The 22,319-nt window shown below is 55.3% G+C and overlaps 1 protein-coding gene across 2 annotated transcripts in view; it reads right to left on the bottom strand.

Moving 5' to 3' along the window:
• Positions 1-22,319, bottom strand: part of AMZ1 (archaelysin family metallopeptidase 1) — a 75,394-nt gene that overhangs the window by 40,333 nt on the left and 12,742 nt on the right. The window contains exons 3-7 of one of the 2 annotated variants that reach the window (XM_025378622.1): positions 20,673-20,840; positions 15,318-15,446; positions 14,814-14,983; positions 14,207-14,383; positions 10,922-11,725 (exon numbers count right to left, since the gene is read on the bottom strand). In XM_025378622.1, coding sequence (XP_025234407.1) covers positions 11,165-11,725; positions 14,207-14,383; positions 14,814-14,983; positions 15,318-15,446; positions 20,673-20,840 — 1,205 coding nt within the window. In that variant the 3' untranslated portion in view covers positions 10,922-11,164. Of the gene's footprint in view, positions 1-10,921; positions 11,726-14,206; positions 14,384-14,813; positions 14,984-15,317; positions 15,447-20,672; positions 20,841-22,319 lie in introns of those variants that run through there. The other variant, XM_025378623.1, reaches the window with a different exon arrangement.

Here is a 22,319-nt window from a genome sequence, read left to right as displayed (position 1 = left end):
TTTCCTGGGGGGCCACATCTCAACAGGTCGCAGGTCTGGCCTTGCCCGGCGTTGGTGAGCCCCAGCTGGCTTGGACCATGCAGTTCATCTGTTAAAATCTGACCAGAAGTGGCCAGGCACGGTGGCTCACGCCTGTAATCCCAGCCCTTTGGGTGGCTGAGGTGGGTGAATCACGATGTCAGGAGTTCAAGACCAGCCTGGCCAAGATGGTGAAACCCCCGTCCCTACTAAAAATACAAAAAATTAGCCGGGTGTGGTGGCGGGTGCCTGTAATCCCAGCTACTCAGGAGGCTGAGGCAGAGAATTGCCTGAACCCAGGAGTTGGAGTTTGCGGTGAGCTGAGATGGCGCCACTGCACTCCAGCCTGGGCAACTGAGCGAGACTCAACATCTGGCCAGAAGTCCAGATGAGGGAAAGTTTCCACACAGACAGATGTAGGGGCAGTGAAGTGCATGGCCCTCTGTGAGAAGGATGTAAACAAGTCCTCCAGGCCCAGCTCCGGGGCTCTCTGGTAGTAGCTCCTGGCACAGAGGGACGCTCTGAGAACAGGGTTGCTGGGGACAGCCATGGTATCTGACCTGCAGGCCTCCATCACTCCATCGTGGCTATCTGCAACTTCAGCCTCTGCCCTGAAGCTGTGGGGAAAGCTGATCTGAATCGTCCACGAGAGCTTGGGGAGTGCCGAGGGGGCATGCAGGACTGTGGCCATCAGCGTCCCAAGCAGTGTGAACCCCTCGAGACTGCAGCACCCCTCCTCGTCCTCCATCCAACAGCTGGCTCCCGAGGGACCTCCTGCAGCCTCAGGGTGATGCCGGAGATCTTCGCCACCAATGTCTTTCTCATCTGCCCTCCCCAAAAAAGGTCAGTACAAACTAGGCCGAGGACACTTGGTCAGGTAGCAGACTTTGAAACTCGGGTGTCAAGAACTGTTCAGACCTGCATCTGGAAATCACACAAATTAAGTTGGTTCTTTGTGGCTCTCCCGCTCACCCAGGCTGTCTGGATGCACCCGGGTGCATGTTGCCACATTCCCCTGAAAACAGGTGCCAGCAGCTCTTGTGACTTAGCTGTGGGTGACAGGTGCTGAGCACGCGTCTGCAGCAGGGCCCCCAAGCAGCCCGCAAGCACTGTAGGCCGTACGCTCTGTGGTGCTTTCCTGTTAGGAGTCAACCTGTTCATTTTTTTTTTTTTTCCTGTTTTATAAAATGTACTCAAGTCACGTATAATTTCTACGCCACTCACAGGTTGTACAACTGCCATGCAAATGCATTTCAGATTTACTTTTTTTTTTTTACACACAGTGAACCTTTATTCCACGCCACGCCACGCCACGCCACCCCACCCCACCCCACCCCACTCCATTCCATTCCAGATACAGGGTCTCTGTGGCCCAGGCTGGAGTGCAGTGGTATGATCATAGCTCATTGCAGCCTCAAAACTCCTAGGCTCAAGCAATCCTCCCACCTCGGCCTCCCAAGTAGCTGGGACCACAGGCATGTGCCACCACCCACCCACACCTGGCTAATTTTTAAATTTTTTATAGAGATGGAATCTCACTGTTGCCCAGGCTGGTGTTGAACCCTTGACCTCAAGTGATCCTCCCACCTCAGCCTTCCTGAAGTGCTTGGATTACAGGTATAAGTCACTGTCCCTAGTCTGGATTCTTTTACAAGCCTATTTATGCAAAATTTAAAATCTCTATTGATCCTGTCAGTCCCTAGAATCTCAAAAAATTACCTTTTGACCTGTCAGGCAAATTGGTTTAAAACATTCAAAATGTCTTGGCCGGGCATAGTGGGTCACACCTGTAATCCCAGCACTTTGGGAGGCTGAGGCAGGCGGATCACATGGTCAGGAGATCGAGACCATCCTAGCTAACATGGTGAAACCCGGTCTCTACTAAAAATACAAAAACTTAGCCGGGCGAGGTGGGGGCGCCTGTAGTCCCAGCTGCTGGGAGGCTGAGGCAGGAGAATGGTGTAAACCCGGGAGGCGGAGCTTGCAGTGAGCCGAGATCCAGCCACTGCACTCCAGCCTGGGCGACAGAGCGAGACTCCATCTCAAAAAAAAAAAAAAAAAGATGTGATAAAGTGTAAAAATGCATGTTATAGCCACGGTGGTTAGTATTAACATGTTTTGTATATATGATTTTCATAAATCTATTAAAATTTGCCTTAAATTATACCTGTTTTCCTGGCGTGTTGTGTCCCTGCCTCCCCCACCAGCGCTGAGAAGTGGGGGCCCCTGAGTGTGGCGCCCACCCGCCCCTTTTTTTTTTTTTTTTCTTTTTGAGACGGAGTCTCCCTCTGTCTCCCAGGCTGGAGTGCGGTGGCGCGATCTCAGCTCACTGCAACCTCTGCCTTCCAGGTTCACGAGAATCTCCTGCCTCAGCCTCCTGAGCAGCTGGGACTACCGGCGTCCACCACCATGCCCGGCTAATTTTTTGTATTTTTAGTAGAGACTGGGTTTTACCGTGTTAGCCAGGATGGTCTCAATCTCCTGACCTTGTGATCCGCCCATCTCGGCCTCCCAAAGTGCTGGGATTACAGGCGTGACCCACCGCGCCTGGCCCACCTGCTGCTTTCAAACAGAGAATGTGGCAGCAGATTCTGCAAGCAGATTCTGTCGCATCCACAGGCTTCCAGGTGCGTTCCACCGCGGGGCAGGCGCCTTTCCGGAAGCAGAGGTCTCCTGGCGTCTTCCACCTGTCTGCAGTGCGCGGAAGGAGAGAGGTGAGCGCTCAGCACAGAGCCCGGCTCGGGCCTTAGACCGTGTCCGTCCTCTCCTGAGCTCTACTCTCCTTTGGCCTTTCCATCCCTCCCAGGCAGGGGCGTCCCCGGTTGCTCTTCCTCCCAGCATTGGCAGGAACCTCCCGCACCACCCAGTGTTTCTTCTTCGTTTTGCAGCTGCTGGTTGCCACCACCAGACAGACCTGTGGGCGTAAGGGACGCGCACAGGCAGCCAGCGATGGCAGCCCGCAGGGTCACACAGGAAACGTGCTGTAAGTGACATTCATATAAACAGAAATAACGGGCCGGGCGTGGTGACTCACACCTGTAATCCAGGCACTTCGTGAGACAGAGGCAGGAGGACTGCCTGAGCCCAGGAGTTCGAAACCAGCCTGGGCAACGTGGCGAAACCCTGTCTCTACCAAAAAAAAGTTTTTCATTAGCTGAGTGTAGAGACACACACCTGTAGTCCCAGCTACTTAGGAGGCTGAGGCAGGAGAGTCGCTTGAGCCCAGGCATTTGAGATAAGCCTGAGCAACATTGCAAGACCCCTGTATCTAAAATAAATACTTAATTTTTTTTTTTTAAAGGCTGGGCGCGGTGGCTCACACCTATAATCCCAGCACTTTGGGAAGCCGAGGTGGGTGTTTCACTTGAGGTCAGGAGTTCAAGACCAGCCTGGCCAATACTGTAAAACCACATCTCTACTAAAAATACAAAAATTACACAGGCATGGTGGCAGGCACCTGTAATCCCAGCTACTTGGGAGGCTGAGGCAGAAGAATCGTTTGAACCCAGAAGGCAGAGGTTGCAGTGAGCCAAGATCGCACTGCTGGGCTCCAGCCTGGGTGACAGAGACTCTGTCTCAATAAAAAAAAAAATTCAAAAAAAGAAATAATGATCCCCTCCAGCCCTCAGAACACACACTAGCCTTTCCTTTTTGTCACAGCGCATGAAAAGCATCCACTCTGACGTGGGGAGACATGGAAACGGGAAGTGAACGTTTGTGAAGTGACTCTCCGTTTGACAGGTGTTTTAAAAGCCTCCAGCAGTGACTAAGTGTTTGTGGATGGGCGTCCGTGTGGGTAAATGAACCGGTCCAAGTCAGCAGAGGAGCCGAGTCTCAGAGGGGAGCCGCGCCCTGCATGGAAAGCTCTGCAGCAATGCGTGGCAGTCCTGTCGGTAGGTTCCCGTGGGCTCCTTGCATTCTCAAATGCAAGGAATTGTTTATCTAATTCAATAGACACATTCCCTGTTTTCATTTAGACTTCAAGAATTTCATCCTCTTCCTTTAAGCCCTTTTTAAAATTTGGAGTTGAGGCCGGGCGTGGTGGCTGACACCTGTAATCCCAGCACTTTGGGAGGCCGAGGTGGGTGGATCAGGAGTTCGAGACCAGCCTGGCCAAGATGGTAAAACCCTGTCTCTACTAAAAATACAAAAATTAGCCGGGCGTCGTGTGGCTGGCTCCTGTAATCCCAGCTACTCGGGAGGCTGAGGCAGGAGAATCGCTTGAAACCGGAACGTGGAGGTTGCAGCGAGCCAAGATGGCACCGTTGTACTCCAGCTGAGCAACAAGAGCAAAACTCCATCTCAAAAAAAAAAAAAAAAAAATTGGGAGTTGATAGCATTTATTAATTTTGAGAATGAAAATGTAAAATGTAAGCATTATAGAAAACCTGAGTAACACTATTTATTTTGTACATCAAAGTTGTCCATCAATCATTGCAGTATAAAATGCTCCAGGTGTGTTTCCACGTGGACTGGACTCTTAAAAATAACCGTGTCATATGATCGAGCGGTGATTAAAGCTCACGTAATTAGGGCTAATTCGTTCCCATCGGGAGAGGCTATTGTGGGACTTGTACCTCGGGCCAAGGGATGCCCTGGGCTCTGTTGTTGGGGCAGAGGAGGGAGCTCTGCTGTGCGCGCTCTCCTTTGCCCTCTTTAGGCATTGCTCCTGCTCGGGGGTCCGTGACAGACATCAGGTTGTACCATCAGCCCCACGCGAAACTGCCTCCATGTGATGCAGGCGGGAAGGCGGCTAGAGGATGGCAGGAATGAAGAGGAGACACCCCCCTTCCGGCAGGGGGTCCCTGCAAGCCCCAGGAGGCCGCCTGGAGTTGGGTTGGCAGCCGGCACAGCTGCTGCCCCCACCCTGCCCATTCGGTAAAGGTCTCGAGCCCTCACAAGGGGGCGCCCAAGAGGATGGCCACCACCCACCCAGAGGGCACAGGTCAAATGTGGTGGAAGTTTGATCTCACTTCAGATTTTTTAAAAAAAAAAAAATCGCCTGTTCTTGCAGCTTCCCTCCCTCTTTCCTTCCTGCTCTCCTGTACATCTGCCTGTGTTAAGCGACCCTGAGAAAAGCGTGTTCTCTGCCTCTTCCAACCCGGTCCATTTCCTGTGGTTTCTGTGACTCGCCTGTTCCCAGGGGCCTCCCCAAGGTGGGCAGAGCACAGGGAGAAGAAGTCGCTGAGCACCGGACGCAGCTCGGCCCTGGCCTGCCCGCTTCTCCCTGACCACAAGACCAAGCCCGGCTGCACAAGCCCCATCCTGTTAGAAGGGGCAGTGGCGCTCCTACGTGAGAAAGCGTTGGAAGAAACAGTGAAAAATTCACTGCCTTCGGCTGCTGAAAGTCTGACCGCAGGGGGCGGGATGTCGGCTTCAGACTGGTTCCCACGCTGCCCCCAGGAGCCGTCAGCCACGCTCATCACCTTTGTCCACGTGCCAGGCGAGTGGGCGCCCGCAGGTGCCACCAGCGTGCAAGAGTCAGGGCTGAAAAACGCGTCCCAATTCATTCCCGCCGGTCACAGACCACCAAAGGAGGCCCGTGAAATAGACTCACAAAGCTTGGTGAGGGCCCTTGAACCGAAGATGGTCTTAGACTAGCCGGGGACACACACGTGTTGGCCTTTGCTGAGAAATTACGTTTCAGTCATACTGGATCCAGAAAACCAGGCACACTGTGGCGGGCAGAGCACCCTGCCTGAGAGAGAAGATGCACACTGGGCCCATAGTCAGCAGAGCCAGAGCTCTCGGCAGCAGAGGAACACCACGTTGGAGCCAGGTTACTCCGGGACTGGCTCAGTTTCCATGTAACGGAAGTGCGTTCAAAGCCTGGGGAGCCTCAGTGGTGGAATCTGGCGGGTGTTGTCTCTGGTTAATCTCGCGAGAGCTCGGGCGCCTCCGAGAGAGGGCGGGAGGTTAGTCGGGCCTGGCTGCCGTGGACACTCCGGGAGGGCCGTTCCCGCGCAGCCGGGGAAGGTGGGGGCCCGCCATGTTTGCTCGGCTCCAGTGAAAATTTGGATTGCCTCATCATCGTCACGGGAACACTGCAGCGGGGAGAGAGTTAGACTGAACGCGCGGTGACCTCAGGATGCTTCTTGGAAATTGCTTTTTAAAATAAACCCTCGCCATCAGCCTGTTTTCATTTGCCTCCCTACCCAAGAAGCCGAGTTCAAAAATAAACCTCCGTTCTTCCGGGTTCTCATTCATCAAGGTGCCGCTGTACGATGTCAGAAAAGGGAAGGCTCCGGCGGCCTTCTCCACCGGTGATTTGCATCTGTTTTGAACAGCGTTCGCAGGCCGCGGCTCTTCACAGTCAAGCAGGAAGCGTTTCCTAGATTACCCTGCGGTGTTTATCTTCGACGGCCTGGCGTTCCAAGAACCATCAATATGCTGTTTCCTTGGGTTTCCTTGAAACTGGGCACCTCTGTGTGCCGTTGTCCCCACAGGGATCACGGCTAGATTTCAGCTCTGGTGCAGCCTGCGTGCGGGGTGAGCTCCAGAGAGCCGCTCCCTGGGGCCTCTCCCAGGACGGCAGCCAGGTCCCCGCGAGTCTGTCGCCCTTTCTGGAGCTGCAAAGCCGGCCTAGAGGACGGGCCCTCATTTGCTCCCAGCACACACAGGCAGGCCCAGGTCAGGTCTGAGAGCCCCATCGCGAAGCCTTGATTCTGTCTTCACGGGGATAAAAATATTCCTGTCCGGGCCTCACCCTCCTTTAATAAACAAATCAGTGAAGCCCCAGCAACCCCGGGGGTGTTTTCATTGGCACCTCACCTAAGAGTGCCGGCCACCCACCCAGGCCGCTCCCCAGAGTGGGAAGGAGCTGCCAGGGCCAGAAAGCCTCCTGGTAATCAGAACCGAGGGGCATGGGTGCTGGTGTGGGGGCTGCTCAGGAATCAGGGTGCAGGCCTCCCAAGTCCGTGCACCTTCTTACTCTTCCTGCTCAGACCTCCAAGGTTGCTTTCCTAAGAAAGCCGCACAACAGCAGGAGAACTGAGGGTTCAAGCAAGAATAGACCGCGTCTGAACATCAACTCTTCTGCTTCTGAGGCTCCAGCCCTTCCCAGTCCCATCTTGGTGGCCACAGCCATGCAGTGGGGACGCAGCCATCTGCCTTACAGGTCATTTCGAGACTCGAGGATGATGATGAGAAAAATTCCATTACGTAGGAGAGACCCCTTCAGAAGTGGAGTTGAGCCACCAGGGAAGGTTTGCCTGTCCAGGTGGACTTGGGCAGGGCAGCCGGTCCCTCCCTTCCAAGACCTAGCTGACCCTGCCCATTGGGTCTGCAGAACAGCTCCCTTGGCACCATATGGAGACCCTCTATGTGTGGGTGTGTCCCTGGAATGTTCTAGCCTCCCCTTTGAACTTGGTAGGATCTAAATCTGGACACCCAGCTTTATCACTCGTGCTTGACTAAGCCATTTTATGTTTAAGGCTTTTGGAGATTTCATCAGGGAAAGGTCTGAAGCAGATGTCCCATGGGACAATATGAACAGGTCGGCATCCCTCCCCCCTCACCCATGCTCTGGAAATGGGGGTGGGGGCAGAGCTCCACTCACTGTCCTGTGCCCTCAGGGTTCACACCATGGACTGGAGTCGGGATGCTGCTTCTCCCCTCTCTTCCATCTGACAATGAGTTTGGGCTTTGGGGAGGAAGAGACAGAACATGAGATTTCGGAAAGGACTGCTGGGCTGCCTGAAGAGAGATTTGCCTCCAAGAGGGGACACTGCTCCTCACCCCTTCATCAAAGCATGGCTGTGACGTGAGAGTGTGTATTCTAGCTACTTCAGAAGGCAAGTGTTAGCTTCCCCAGCCTCATCGCGCACACACAGCAATACAGATAACGTCTGTCATGACCTGAAAATATTTTTAGCTCCATGAGGCCCCGCTGACTTGACCTGCCAAGATGGGTGAGGCTCTCAGAAGAGAGGTCATCGTCAAGCTGGAAGACCCATCCTTGTGAATTCAGGGGCTTCTGACAGATAAGGAGACAAGAAAGCAATTAAGTGGACTCTGCACATTTTTTAAAACTGAAAGAACCATGGCCCTGTGTTTCTTGGAAACCATCATCTCTAAATTTAATCTCAGTTCAACTTTTGCAGTGCTTAAGGAGTTTAGAAAGATTCGTGAGCTGTGACCTTCCTCGAGAAGGCAGCCCTCATTATCTCTCTGCTGCCTTAGCATCTTTCCTGCTGACTGTCCCAAGTTACCCTTCACCGCAGCACAGACAGAACCTGGGGCTAGCACAGGGGAGAGGAGGGAAACCAATTTCTCTTCCTCAAAGTTGCATTTCAAAACCGTCCTCCCAACAGCTGTCTTAAAAAATGTCACTCACATCTGCAACTAGGTAAAGGCTGTGGATAAAAGGGTTTTTTTTAGTGGTTTGCTCCTGCCTTCAAAATGCTTTTTTGGGACATGCATCACAGTTGAGGGTCAAAGGACATGGGTACAGAGAGACAGTGCGGAGGCTTTGGCCATAACCCCAACGCACTCCCACCCTCAGCCTGAGCCAGGCTGTTCTATTTTTATCACCTCTGTTTAATCTCATATCACTCCAGCGGTTAACCTTTTGCAGAAGATGAAATCGGAAAACAGGTCAGGTCGTCTAGCAGGTGCACCAGCCAAATCCCCACAGCGAACGCCGAGTGGGGCTGACTGTTCATGAATGGCCACAGCGATATTCTGTTGCCTCACATTCCCTGCCACAGCCTCTCCCCATGAACCTGGGGTGGGTTCCTTGTCACTGCCTCAGTAGAGTGCAGGAAAGGTGACACTCTGTGACGTGAGGCCGAGTTATGAAACACCACAGAGCTTCCATCCGTCCCTCAGAATGTCCACCTTAGGAGGGCAACCGCCATATTGTGAGGAAGCCCAGGTCACTTTCTGAAAGGCCTGGCTCTTTGTCGCCCCTCTTCGTTCTGTCACAGCTACCTCCCAGGTCACTGTCATGCCCCTTAGAAGCTATGCAAAAGAGAGGGTTATGGATGAAGGTCCTAATGCTACTTCTGAGCTGCATCTTTGCTTCTCTGAAGTCAACACCTACTTGTCCCTTTGCATTTTCTGAGACTGGGACCAGGAGCCTGCTGTCTGGCTCTGGCTGTCTGCCCTGCTTGTCCGGCTTCCTCACAATATGGCAGCTGCCTTCCTAAGAAGATGCCTCTCCTCCATGGAGAGCCTCACGTGGGCAGGAACCAAGGCCTGACATTCCCAGCCAGCTTCCTCTTGGCAGCCACGTGAACAAACCCTCCAGTTGAACCACAGAGGCAAACCGTCTCCACCAAGCTCTGCCCAAGTTACAGATTCATGAGCTAGACTGTTGTGATTTAAGCCACTAAGTCTTGGGTGGTTTGTTTGCAGCAACAGCCACCAGGCTCCAGCTTTCACCTTCTGTTACTGCAGTGCGCTCGGCCGGCACCTTCCATTGGCCACTTTCTGAAAGGCCTGGCTCTTCATCTTCCCTCCCAGGTCAGCGTCATGCCTCTTTGAAGCTACGCAAAAGAGAACGGGACGGATGAAGATCCTAATGCTGCTTTTGAGCTGCATCTTTGCTTCTCTGAAGTCAACACGTACTAGTCGTTTTGCATTTTCTGGGGCCGGGACCGGGAGCCTGCAGTCGGCCTCCACCAATGTCAGATTCACAAGGAAGCCTCAGTCCCCTCCCCTGCATAGCCCTTCCAGTTTTAGTTTTATATTTTGGATTGTTTTTCTTAGAAGCCCTCCATAACTGTATGAGCCACCCACCCACAAAAGGTCCAAGCTGCCCTGTTCTTGCCTCTTTCCAGATGAGAGAGCATGAGTGGTGACCCCGCCCTCGTCGCTCCGAAGGGATTCCACTGTCAGAACCGGAAGTCTCTGTCCCTGGGACTCTCCACTGCAGGCTGAGGGGGACGTTTGACAATAAAAGGGTCGATTCATCAGGAAGACACAACAATCAAATGTGCATGGACATAAAGGAGCTTCAAAATGCAGGAAGCAAAATTCGGCAAAATTGAAGGGAGACAGATAAAATGCCCAGCCATGGCAATAACACCCCTCTCTCAGCAACTGATCGAACTAGACCAAAAAAAAAAAGATCATCTGATCACCACCTCCACCTACTTGGTGGTACTGACAGTGCAGCCGCCTTTGCCAAGAAACTGTCCCAAAAACATCACCGCAGTTTATTTTCCCCACAGTGAGCAGCAGCTGCCTCAGGAATAAGGGGGCCTCTGCCCTCAGTGCATGTCAGACACCCTCAACTCCTGCAGCCTCTGTCAGAAGAGATGGCAAACCCCAGAACTTGCATGGAGAGCCCCGGTGAAGCCCGTCAGGATCAGAATGCTACTAGCGCCACAGAACTGGGCACTTTGTGTGTGCATGGGGTTGACGCTTGAGATAGAGGCAAAACCCCGTCGCTTCCCCTTTGTGGAGGAGACTCAGCCTTGGAAGCTGGGTTGCAGCGTGGAACCCGTGTGCCCCCAGGGTCACTCCTCATCTGAGCTGGCCTCTCCAGCTCTGGCTATAAATAACTAAAGGGCAGGCCTGCAGCCTGGAAGGAGACAGGACGCACGCTGCTTCCTTCTGCCTCTGTGGGCGAGGGGGCTCTGTCCCAACCCCAGCACAGTCCGGGTTGTACTCCATGAGAAGTGTCCAGGAGCAGAGAGACTTCTCCATGTGTGCAGGCCCCTGGGAGCAGCTGGCTGGGACACAGGAGTTGAAGGAGGCGCCTGAAGACAAGTGGTCCGTGGCTTTTCCAAAGAACCTTTCCTTTTTATTCCTGAGACAGTCTTGCTGTGGTGCCCAGACTGCAGTACAGTGGCATGATCACATCTTACTGCAGCCTCGACCTCCTAGGCTCAAGCAATCCTCCCACCTCAGCCTCCTGAATATCTGGGACCACAGGCATGAACCACTGCATCCAGCTCATTTTTAAATTTTTCTTTTGTAGAGGCAGAGCCTCACCATGTTACCCAATCTGGTCTCAAACTCCTGGCCTCAGGCGATCCCCCCGCCTTGGCCTCCCAAAGGGATGGGATGACAGGCCTGAGCCACCACCCAGCCAGGCCCTTCCTCTTAATCCCTGGCAGGTCAGTAGTGGCCTCAGCTACTGGACAGCGCTGGCCAGCCAGCATCCTAGGGAAGGAGACGCAGGGTAGCCCCTGCTGTGCTAACTCTCTTCCCCATCCCAGGGGCAGGGGGCCGACTCTGCTCTGGAGAGTTTTCGGACACTCAGCTTCCTCCTGAGGGAGAAGAACTTGTCCCCCAGCACCTTGCGCAGCCCCACACTGTCATTGCTGCTGGGTGGGTCCTGCCTGATGGCCGGGAGCTGGCCCGTGAACATCTCCCAGCGGTCGAGGGCATCCACAGCTCTGTCCACCTGTGCCAGCTCCTCCTCCGCCACTTCCCGCTGCAGGGCCTGGATGCACATGGCCAGCCACCGTTCATGCTCCTTGATAGCCTCCGCCGGGCCCCCAAGTGCCGGCGGAGCCTCTGAGGCCACCAGGGAGCTCAGCCCTTCCTCTGGCTCCACCTCTGGCCCCGAGGAGAAGGCGTGACTGCAGGCTTCAGGGGTGAGGGGCTCAGACACGCTGGTGCCGGGCTCCGAGTCACTCTCGCAGCACATGCCCGAGTCAGCGCTGGCGGGCGGGGTGTCCTCCCACACCGACGGCTCCCCCGCCTCCTGGCTGGGCCATGTCCCCGCCACCGCCTGAGTCCAGGTGTAGAGTCTCTAAGAGGGAGAAACACAGGCTGAGTTTGCTCCCTGCCAGCCCTCGTCTAGCCAGGGAACTGCCAGGAGACCCAGCTCCTTACCTAAGGGGATCCCACCGTCCTCAGTTACCCAGGGGCAGGAGTCAGGCTGGTGGCGTGAGGGCTCTTCTGACCAGCAGCCTTTGAGGACTCACGTCCAGGCTGTGCCGGAGTCGGAGGTACCCACCCCCAAGAGCCCACCATTCAGGAACTTCATAAGCTACTTGTTATCCACAGTTAAAGAATAGAGCACTTACAGTTTGTTTTGGTTTTTTTGAGCCTGTCACCCAGGCTGGAGTGTAGTGCTGTGACCTCGGCTTACTGCAACCTCCACCTCCCAGGTTCAAGCAATTCTCCTGCCTCAGCCTCCTGAGTAATGGGAATTACAGGTTCCCACCACCACACCCGGCTATTTTTTATAGTTGGCCAGGCTAGTCTCAAACTCCTGACCTCAGGTGACCCACCCACCTCGGCCTCCCAAAGTGCTGGGATTACAGGCATGAGCCACAGCATGCACCCAGAAAGTATACATAATTAAATAAAATTTTAAATTTTAAAGCAAAGGTCCGGGCATGGTGACTCACATTTGTAATCCCAGCACAGGGAGGCAGAGGCAGGAGGATCACTTGAACCCAGGAGTTCAAGACCAGCCTGGGCAACATAGTGAGATGATAAGGGGAAAAAATAGAAAAAAAAGCAAAAGGAATACTTGAAACTCACTTCCTAAATGTTTTCTACATCTCACTCTTACCTCTGCTCTCAAGGTTATTCTCCTCTCCTGCATCTGTACAGGGGACATGCAGTTTAACAAGCCCCCACTGCACACCTCTTCCCAACTCAGCACTCACTGATATCCCATTGGGACCTGACATCAGCCATAGTGGGACTGTTTACACCACAGGAAGTGGCAGAGACCACAAGTCCGGTTTTCTTTGAGAACATTCCGCTGATTGCTTTCAGTGGACAGCAGTGACCTTTTCTGGCCAGGCCCTTGGTCGGCTCTCCAGCACCAGCCAGAGCCCTGGGACAGCAGGTGACCTCACATCCGCACCACTCCCCTCCCTACAACAGCAAGGAGGGCCAGGCCACCCTGGAGTGCCTTTGCCTTGGTGCTTTTCCCTCCACAGCCACGGGCGATGGTGCTCGTGGAAGGGAGAGCTCTGGGCAGAAGGAGGAGCTACACCCTCCAGCTCCAATCCAGGCTATGCCAGGTCAGCACATGTAGGGAGGGGCACACACATTATAAAAGGTCATGTCAGATGGTTGCACAAGACCCCAAGTGAAGGCATCAAATGAGAGCTCTCAACCCTTTCTGCAGACCAAGCTGCCCTTCTGCCTGTTACACAGCTTCACCAGGGTACTAAGAGCTGCCCCTCGATAGGGCACAGCTGGCAGCAGCAACCTTTACAAGGCGTCATCAGGTGCCAACTGGCCATCATGCCACCTGCACCCTTAGGAGATGCTCCTACCCTCAGCCGTGGCTGCGCCTGGGCTCCCCCCAAGTCATAGGCTCCTCTCAGCCTTCCACTTGGGAAGGCTGCTTCCTCTGTGCCCCCTTCACCTTCCCTTTACTGCCAGAGTCTTCGAAGAAGATCCCTACAGAGAGATTCCAGCACTGTGAGCTGGAAATGCCCCAGCCTCTAGTTCAGCAGTGTCACCCAGGAGCCCTGCGCGTACCGCTCCTCACTCTGCCCCAGAAGGAAGGCGGGCACGGCCGGGCCCTGCAGGGGGTTCTGACAAGCTGAGTCTGGGAACTACACTCCCACCTGCCTCCACGGCCTGGACCCAGCACCAAAAGGAGGAGGATGCAGGGGCTTCCCAGCGCAGTTTCATTGACTGCTCTTGTGCTTGTGCACAGTGCGCACCTGATAACTGGTTTTCATCCAAAGGTGGGTTTAAAGAAAAATTACCACCATCTGCCTTTGCACCCAGAACTCAGAGTACAACTTCCGAGCCTGCAAACAAATCTTCCCCCATGAATACAGACAAGCCATTTGCTCAGCAGCCCCACCCCGGGTGACAGCAGAGGGAGTTAGGAATGGAGGCCACCTCCAACACAGCCTTGTTCTGTCAGCTCCCACCTCCTCCCAAGGAGCCTGTGCCTCCTCTGAGCAGCAGTGACCCAAGTGTTGGTGGCGGGAAAGAAAAGAGCAAGTTACCCTGGGAAGACCGTGCCACCCACCGGCTGCACCAGGAAGGCCCCATGCCGCTGCAACCTCCTGGCCGCAGCCGCCACATGCGGGCACTGGCAGGACTCGACCTACCGCCGGTGAGATCCGGATGGAGCTCAACCCCAATGCAGGTCCCGGGGCTCTGCACTGCCTGGAACCCGGCAGTTTGACAAAGCGTGTGCGCAGTCCTCGTGCCCTGCGTGGTCTCCAGGTGGCGCTCGCGGGGCCTCCAGAGCACAGGTCCCAGCAGCCGGGCAGCGCAACTCGGGCAGCGCAACTCGGCAACTCACCTGGTACCTCTCGATGAGCCTGAAGCCCAGGATGTGCTGCAGCTTTCGCAGACAGATGGGACAGAGGTCCAGGGGCCGCCGCAGGGCCTCATCCAGGCTGAGCGCACCCTGCATGAGGCAGCGGAGCCAGCGGCAGTTCCCCAGGCCCAGAAGGTGGCAGAGCTCGTGGCACGTGACCTGGGGGGAAGGCCACCAAGCACCTTGCCTCACCGCCTTGCCCCCGTATCCGGCAGATCCCCAGGCAGCCCCAGCAGGGCCAAAATGAGGACCTGGGTGAGGCTGGATGGCCTGGAAGTGGTCCGGGCGCCCTCCCCCTGCCCCAGGCGGCACAGGCGTCAGCCCGCATCTCTGGCAGGGCTGCATTCAGGGCCCCAGGGGAAAGTTGAGTCAGGATGCGCCGCCCTGGGGAGGCCACACAGGATCGGGGCTTGGGGCTCTAATCCCTACCCTGCTTCTTCATAGCTGTGTGGCCTTGGTTTCCTCATTCCGTGAAGTTAGGGGTCCACCCGCTTCACAGTGAGGATGGGGCGGTGTAACAGACTGACGCAGCGCAGGCTCAGCCAGCACCCTCCCGTCCCCTCTTCCCAGTCCCAGAGCCCCCACCCACCTTGCAGCACTGAACCATCCCCAGGGCACTGAAGCACAGGGCCCAGCCTCTGTCCTGCAGGGGGGCCTCAGGGCCATCTGCTGCTGCCTCCACCAAGGCTGGATCAGGGGCGCTGGGCCCCGACTTCGGGAATTCCCCCGAGAACCGGGCGAAGCTGCAGACGCCCACTTCTGGAGAGAGATGGTGAGAAGGGCACGCTCAGGGGTCAGCCTTGGCTCTAGGGGGCCCACCATCAAACCCACCTCATGCTCCCGTGTAAGCCGGCCATGGCCTAACAATACATAGGTCCTGGGAGGCCCTGTCCTGCCCACATGAAGATGGGCCCTGGGGCAGAGGCCACGGCTGAGGATCAGCCCCTACGCCACCCCTCAGGAGGAGCTGGAAGGGGCCGCCTATTCCCATGTGTGGGTGTTCACTTCCACCACGAGGGTGCCCTGCAGCCCCGGGGGCCACGGCCCCATGCTAGGCTGCCCCCCAGGCAGAGCTGCCAGGGCCCCAGCTCACCGTGCCCTGGAAGGAACTTGCTGAAGGTGAAGCTCCAGGCCTCGTGGGGGTACAGGTCGGACAGCGTGAGGCCCAGCACACACAGCGCGTCCCCTGGCTTGTTGTTCTTCAAGAAGGACAGGATGCCGTCTGCGGGGAGAGGGCCAGGGGATGGGGTCAGGAGGCAGCCAGGGACTCCTATCTGCCGAGCTCAGGCTCGCACACCCTGTCATCCTCTTCCTGTGCCTGGGCCCCTTCCCAAGTCAGGTGTGGGCCACCTGCGTTTGGTCTGACCTGAAGGCACACAGTACTGCATGATGGGGAGTGAGGGCCGGGGCCATTGGAGATCAGGACAGGGTAAGTCTGAGAGGCCATGGACAGCCCGGTGGGGGTGCTGGAGAGACAGCCCGGCCGACAAGACTGGCGCTTGCAGCCCTGGGAAGGAGAAGCTGCCCCAGCAGCTGAGCAACAGCCCCAGAGATGTCCACATCCCAGCCCTGGGACCCGGGAGTCCCCACAGCAAAAGGGACTGCAGATGATTAAAGATCATGAATTGGGGGAGGGGCGGTATTCTGCATCAGCCAGGTGAGCCTGATGCCATCACAAGAACCCTCGCTAAGGCCGGGCGTATTGGCTCACACCTGTGACCTCAGCGCTTCCGGAGGCCAAGGTGGGTGGATCACCTGAGGTCAGGAGTTTGAGACCAGCCTGGCCAACATGACAAAACCCCATCCCTACTAAAAATATAAAATGAGCTGGGCATGGTGGTGCATGCCTGTAATCGCAACAACTCAGGAGACTGAGACAGGAGAATCACTTGAACCCAGGAGGTAGAGGTGGCAATGAGCTGAGATCGCACCACTGCGCTCCAGCCTGGGCAACAGAGCGAGACTCCATCTCAAAATTGAAAAAAAAAAAAAAAAAAAAACCCCTTCGTTAGAGGCAGCAGGGGGTCTGAGTGAGAGCACAGGGCCTGAGGGTGCTGCAGGGCTGGCTCGGAGGAAGGGCTGTGAGCCAAGGATGCGAGTGCCTCTAAAAGCTGGAAAGGGCTAGAAATGGATTCTCCCCGGAACCTCCGGAAGGAACCAGCGCAGCCGACCCTTGACTTTAGCCCAGAGAGGCTCCTGACCTGCAGAGCTGTAAGACCACAGTGGGTCATCCAAGCTAGCAAGTTGTATAACTTGTTAGCATGGTTCCCAGGAGCGTGCGTGTGGACAGATACAGGAGAGGCCCAGCGGCTGAACCTGGGCACGATGACGTCAAAGCCGGGAAACCAGGAGCCCAAGGAGGGAAGGAAGGAGGCAGAGCAGCCACTGCGGGCCCAGGAAACCTGGAGAGGGTCTCAGAGTTAATGCAGAGAGGAGGGTTTGGGGCATAGAGGCATGCGGGGGAGAAAAGTGTTTTCCAAGGAGTTCTACCATTAAAAGGAACAGATTGCCAAGGAGGTGTGTGTGTGTGTTTTGAGACGGAGTCTCGCTCTGTTGCCCAGGCTGCAGTGCAATGGCGCAACCTCCGCCTCCTGAGTTCAAGCGATTCTCATGCCTCAGCCTCCTGAGTAGGGGGGATTATAGGTGCGCGCCACCACACCCTGCTAATTTTTGTATTTTTAGTAGAGATGGGGTTTGTCATGTTGGTCAGGCTGGTCTCAAATTCCTGACTTCGTGATCCATCTGCCTCACTTCCCAAAGTGCTGGGATTACAGGTGTGAGCCACCGCACCCGGCCCTGTGTTTCTGAGACAACATCCCACTCTGTCACCCAGGCTGGAGCGCAGTGACACAATCACAACTCACACTGCAGTCTTGACCTCCTGGGCTCAAGCGATCTTCCTGCCTCAGACTCCTGAGCAGCTGGGATGACAGGCATGAGCCACTGCGCCCCACCCAAAAAGGTTTAAATTATGAGTTTTCGGTTTAAATTATGAATTTTTTACATTGCCTTTCGTATTAACTTTTCAATTCCGATATGTATTTTCCATTTACTGCACATCTCATTTCAGACCAGCTACATTTTTTGTGTTCAGAGCCACAGGGGGCCAGTGGCTACTATCTTGGACAATGCGGGTCTAGGGTATGACCTTGGGAAATGAGTGACGGGTCTTGGAGGAGAGGCCAAGGAACTTTTGCTAACAAGGTGATGATGATTGATTGACAATGCCAACAAGGTGATGATGACAGTGATGATTGTTGTTAACCAAGTTATGTCCCACCAAAAGATGGGTGGAAGTCCTAACCCCCAGGACCTATCATTGTTTGGAAACAGGATCTGTGCAGATATAATCTAGTTAAGATGAGGTCATTAAGGAGACCCAATGACTGGAGTCTTAGAAGAGACTCAGAGGCACATGGTGTAAAACTCACATGAAGTCAAAGGCCGAGATTGGAGTTGTACAGCTGCAAGCCACGGAGGGCCGAGCATTGCCAGCAGCCTCCAGAATCTGGAGGCAGCCAGGGAGGACCCTCCACAGAGCCTTCCGAGGCCGCATGGCTCTGCCAAAACTTTGGTTTCAGAACCGCGGTCTCCAGCAATGTGAGACAAGAAATGTCCCTAAGCCACCCCAGTTTGTGGTACTTTGTTACGGCAGTCCCAGGAACCCAATACAGTGATCCAAAGCATGCTACTCTCTGGGCAAGATGGCAGGACCCCATCTTTACAACAATACAAATAGCCAGGTGTGGTGGCACGTGCCTGTGGTCCCAGCTACTCGGGAGGCTGAGGCGGGAGGATCGTGTAAGCCCAGGAGTTCAAGGCTGCAGGGAGCTATGATTACACCACTGCGTTTGAGCCTGGGCGACAAAGCAAGACCCCATCTCTAAAAAAAAACAAAGAAAAATTAAAAACCAGGCTGAGCTGACCATACAAATGCAACCCGGCATACCCTCTGAGTTCCACCTGCTTTTGAACCTTCCCGGGTGCACGTCCTTTCCCCCCAGTTTTTTTCCCCGAGGGGCTCCCCTGTGCACCTTCTGAAGTGCGGGGCTGGGGGAAACAGCAGTTCGTTCACTAAGCGGAGCAGGTGAAAAGCCCTGCAGTGACCCTTGTGGGACTCACTGCTATCTCTGAGCTGCCACAGTCCTGTCACAGACAGGACGGAGGCCGTAACAGGTGAGGTGCACTGCATACAGCGTGGGGGAGGTGGAGAGAGCTGAGGTTGCAGAGGCCGAGCCTGAGAGGCCCAGGGTCCCCAGCTCTGTTTTAGGGCCAGGGCCAAGGCAGGCCACACTGCCCCCAGACCTCACTCTAGGACCTCAGGGGCGGGGGAAGCCCATGGAGTGTCGGCTGCACCCAGAAAGCAGGCTGGGACACAGAAAAGAAACGTACCACTCAGGCGATGGCACCCCAGCCCAGCCAGGGGATCCCTGTCAACCCCCAAATCTCAACAGTGGCTGCTCCCTGTAATGGTACACTAGGGAATTTAGACAACCCTCCTGCCAAAAGATGGTCAGACGGGCAGAGAGAATGACAACAGCTGCTTCAAACACGCAAGATGGGGAGGAGTGGGTTACGGAGGAAGCCTCGGCAACGGTACGGGGTAGACAGCTGCCCTTTATATGACGACGGTGATGGCTACGTGATGTACACATCTGTCAAGACTTCAGAACCGTACACTAAAAAGGATGAATTTTACTATCTAAATTACACCTCAACAACCAAGGCAGAGACCTAATGAGAAAAACGGGGAGGATTCGAGCTCAAACAGATGAAGCTGGACTGTTTCTGGGGTGGGGGAGTGGACAGAATGACCCTAATGACATGCCTTCTACCCTGGGGTTTGTTGATTTTTTTTTAGATGATGGGGTCTTGCTCTGTCACCCAGGATAGAGGACAGTACAGTAGCTCACTACAGTTTCAAACTCTCAGCCTCCCAAGTAGCTGGGACTATAGGTATATGCCACCACTGCCGGCTATTTTTATATTTTTTGCATAGACAGGGTCTGGCTTAGTTGCCCAGGCTGGTCTTGAACACCTGCCATCAAGCTATCCTCCCACCTCAGCCTCCCAAAGTACTGGGATTGCAGGTGTGAGCCACCATGTCCAGCCTCAATATATGGGTTTAAGAGTACCTTAGATGAGGCCAGGCGCGGTGACTCACACCTGTAATCCCAGCACTTTGGGAGGCCAAGGCAGGCGGATCACGAGGTCAGGAGATCGAGACCATCCTGGCTAACACAGTGAAACCCCGTCTCTACTGAAAATATAAAAAAAATTAGCCAGGCGTGGTGGCAGGTGCCTGTAGTCCCAGCTACTCGGGAGGCCGAGGCAGGAGAGTGGCATGAACCCGGGAGGCAGAGCTTGCAGTGAGCCAAGATCATGCCACTGCACTCCAGCCTGGGCAACAGAGTGAGACTCTGTCTCAAAACCAACCAACAAACAAAAAAACCTTAGATGTGACTCCAGAGAGAGTAAGCCGAAGGATGAGAATAAATTCAGATTAAAGCATGAATGATCAAAAAAGATATAGAGAAGAGAGTAAGATGGATTAATATACATTCAACTGGAGTCATAAGAGAAGAGAATGGGGCAGAGGTGATAATCGACAAAAGAAGCAATGGCTGAGAGTATCCCAGAACTGATGAAAGCTGTCCATCCACTCATTCCAGCCCCTTTTTGAGGCCCTCCCTAAACTTGAACCTAGGTTTCCTATCCACCAAAGAGCCCTCACTTCACCTCTGCTTCTCAACCCAGCCTCACTCTCTCCAGTCACCAGCAACCCGCAGGGAAGGGGCAAGGGCTTGAGGGTTAGGGGTCTTCTAGGCACATGTCAAGTACTATGCAAAGATGGAAGGTTGGAGTCATGCCGAGTGGCCTTAGAAGTGCTCACTTCAAGCCAGCGATGGTGGCTCACGGCTGTCATCCCAGCACTTGGAGGCTGAGGTGGGCAGATCACTTGAGGTCAGGAGTTCAAGACCAGTCTGGCCAACACGGTAAGATCCCGTCTCTATTAAAAATACAGAAATTAGCCGGATGTGGTGGCGTGTGCCTACAGTCCCAGCTACTCAAAAGGCTAAGGCAGGAGAATCGCTTGAACCCAGGAGGTTGCATTGAGCCGAGATTCGCACCACTGCACTCCAGTCTGGGCGATAGAGCAAGACTCCATCTCAAAAAAAAAAAAAAGAAAAAGAAGAGCTCGCTTCTCCTGCTCTGCGTGCTCTGGCGTTTTCCCGTGGGCACTGGCTGTATGGCCAGGTCCCCGGACACTCCTGGGTGGAAGAAGGAACTCCCTGTTTCAGTGCTGCTTCCCACACACCTAGGAAATGGACATTTCCCACCAAAAAGGAAGAAAAGATTCCTTTCCTCTCCTGGGCGCCTTCCTCCCACCTCTTCCTTCTGGAAAGGGGCTGCCTTGGCATGAGCCGTGGCTGCCGTTCTCACTCACCTGTGTGGAGCTGGAGCCTGTCAGAGTCCCGGCTGGGGCGTGAGGAGCAGCAGATGGACGCGGCCGCCACCGAGGGCAGGCACTTGACACGCAGGCCCAGGAAGAAGGCCTCGGTGCAGCTGCACAGCTGACGCAGCAGGGAGCTTCCCACTGGCTCCTCGCTCAGATCTGGTGGGAGAGCAGCGCCATCAGCCCTGCGGCACCCCTGCCCGCCTGGGACCCTCTCCCCGGGAATCGCTTCTGGACACCGGCCAGCTGGGTGAACAAGGCCAATGTGGACCTACCCTGACAGCAAGCAGAGCATCGGGCTTAGAAAGAAGATGGAAAGCATGACTTTTTCAAAAGGGCAAACACCAAGGGACATAAAGGAAAGATTCGTGCACAGATGAAAGGACAGCAGTGACAACTGCATGTGAGCTCAGGGTGGGAGCAGGCAGGGCCTCACCAGGGACAGGGACTTCAAGGGTTAGCACCAGGCACTGCAGCTGAGCAGGCAGCACACAGAGCTGGGCTGCCTGGCTGCAAAATGCCAGCCTGGCTGGGGCAGAGAGCAGGACACAAGGGTGCAGGTCAAGGCTGGGGAGGCAGCAGGGGGCTCCCAGGGCAGCCTCTGGAGGGATGCACACACCAGATCACAGGTCAGGAAGACAGATGGACAAGGACCAAGGTTGGAGGCCAGGAGACCAATGAGAAATCGGCTGCCAGGACCCCAGGCCAGTAGCATCAGCCTCACCCAGAAAAGGAGGGAAATGCAGAGCCCGGCCCAGCCCCCGCCTCCTGACCCAGCCCCTGTGTCTCAACAACATGCCCATGTATCTGTGCGTCAGAGCTTGGGACGTGAGGCTCTGAGCCATTAGCAGGGAGGTGGAGGGAAGCAGGTGGTTCCCAAACTGTTGGATTGGCTCCTATGGGATGGTGGATGCATGGACCACCAGGGCTGGCGACAAGCCTGCGTAGGGTGAGTCCAGCCAAGGTCCAGCCCTGCTCTGGCTTGCTGTCGAGATGCCGAAAGGCGTGGTGCGCTGGCGTGAGAAGGGGACACTGGCCCTTTCCTCCTCTCCAAGCCCGAGAGCCCCTGTCCCGTGTGCCGTCTCTGCCAGGCTGCTCTTGGCATGTGAGAGGCACAGAGGCTGGCCCTGCTCCTTGCGCTCCCCGCACCTGCCTGGGCCATTCCCTTCTGAGCGCGGATGCCTGGTGTCTCGGCCCCCCATTCACCCTGGGTCCCCCAGACTGTGCCAGACACAGAGCTCTGAGGGCAGTGACCACTCTGGGTCCTGAAGACACCCACCCTGCTCAGCCCACCCCCTCCCACTACAGCATCAGGATGAGCACCCCCACGCCAGGGTCAAATAGACCTGCATTCCAGTCCCGTCCCTACCAGTGACCAGCTCTGCAACTCAGACAGGTCAAGGGACCTCTCCCTGCTTCCATTTCCTTGCCTGTGAAATGGGCTGATCCTCATTTTGGCACCCCAAAGAAGAAATGGTCTTTCTTTTTTTTTGAGAGAGTCTCGCTCCGTCACCCAGACTGGAGTGTAGTGGCATGATCTCAGCTCACCACAACCTCTATCTCCCAGGTTCGAGCGATTCTCCCGCCTCAGCCTCCCAAGTAGCTGGGATTACAGGTGTGCACCACCAGGCCCGGCGG

The sequence above is a fragment of the Theropithecus gelada genome, chromosome 3 (assembly GCF_003255815.1).
Source record: "Theropithecus gelada isolate Dixy chromosome 3, Tgel_1.0, whole genome shotgun sequence".
Taxonomy (NCBI): domain Eukaryota; kingdom Metazoa; phylum Chordata; class Mammalia; order Primates; family Cercopithecidae; genus Theropithecus; species Theropithecus gelada.
Note: the sequence above shows the minus strand (reverse complement) of the source record. Positions and strands in the feature narration are given on the sequence as shown.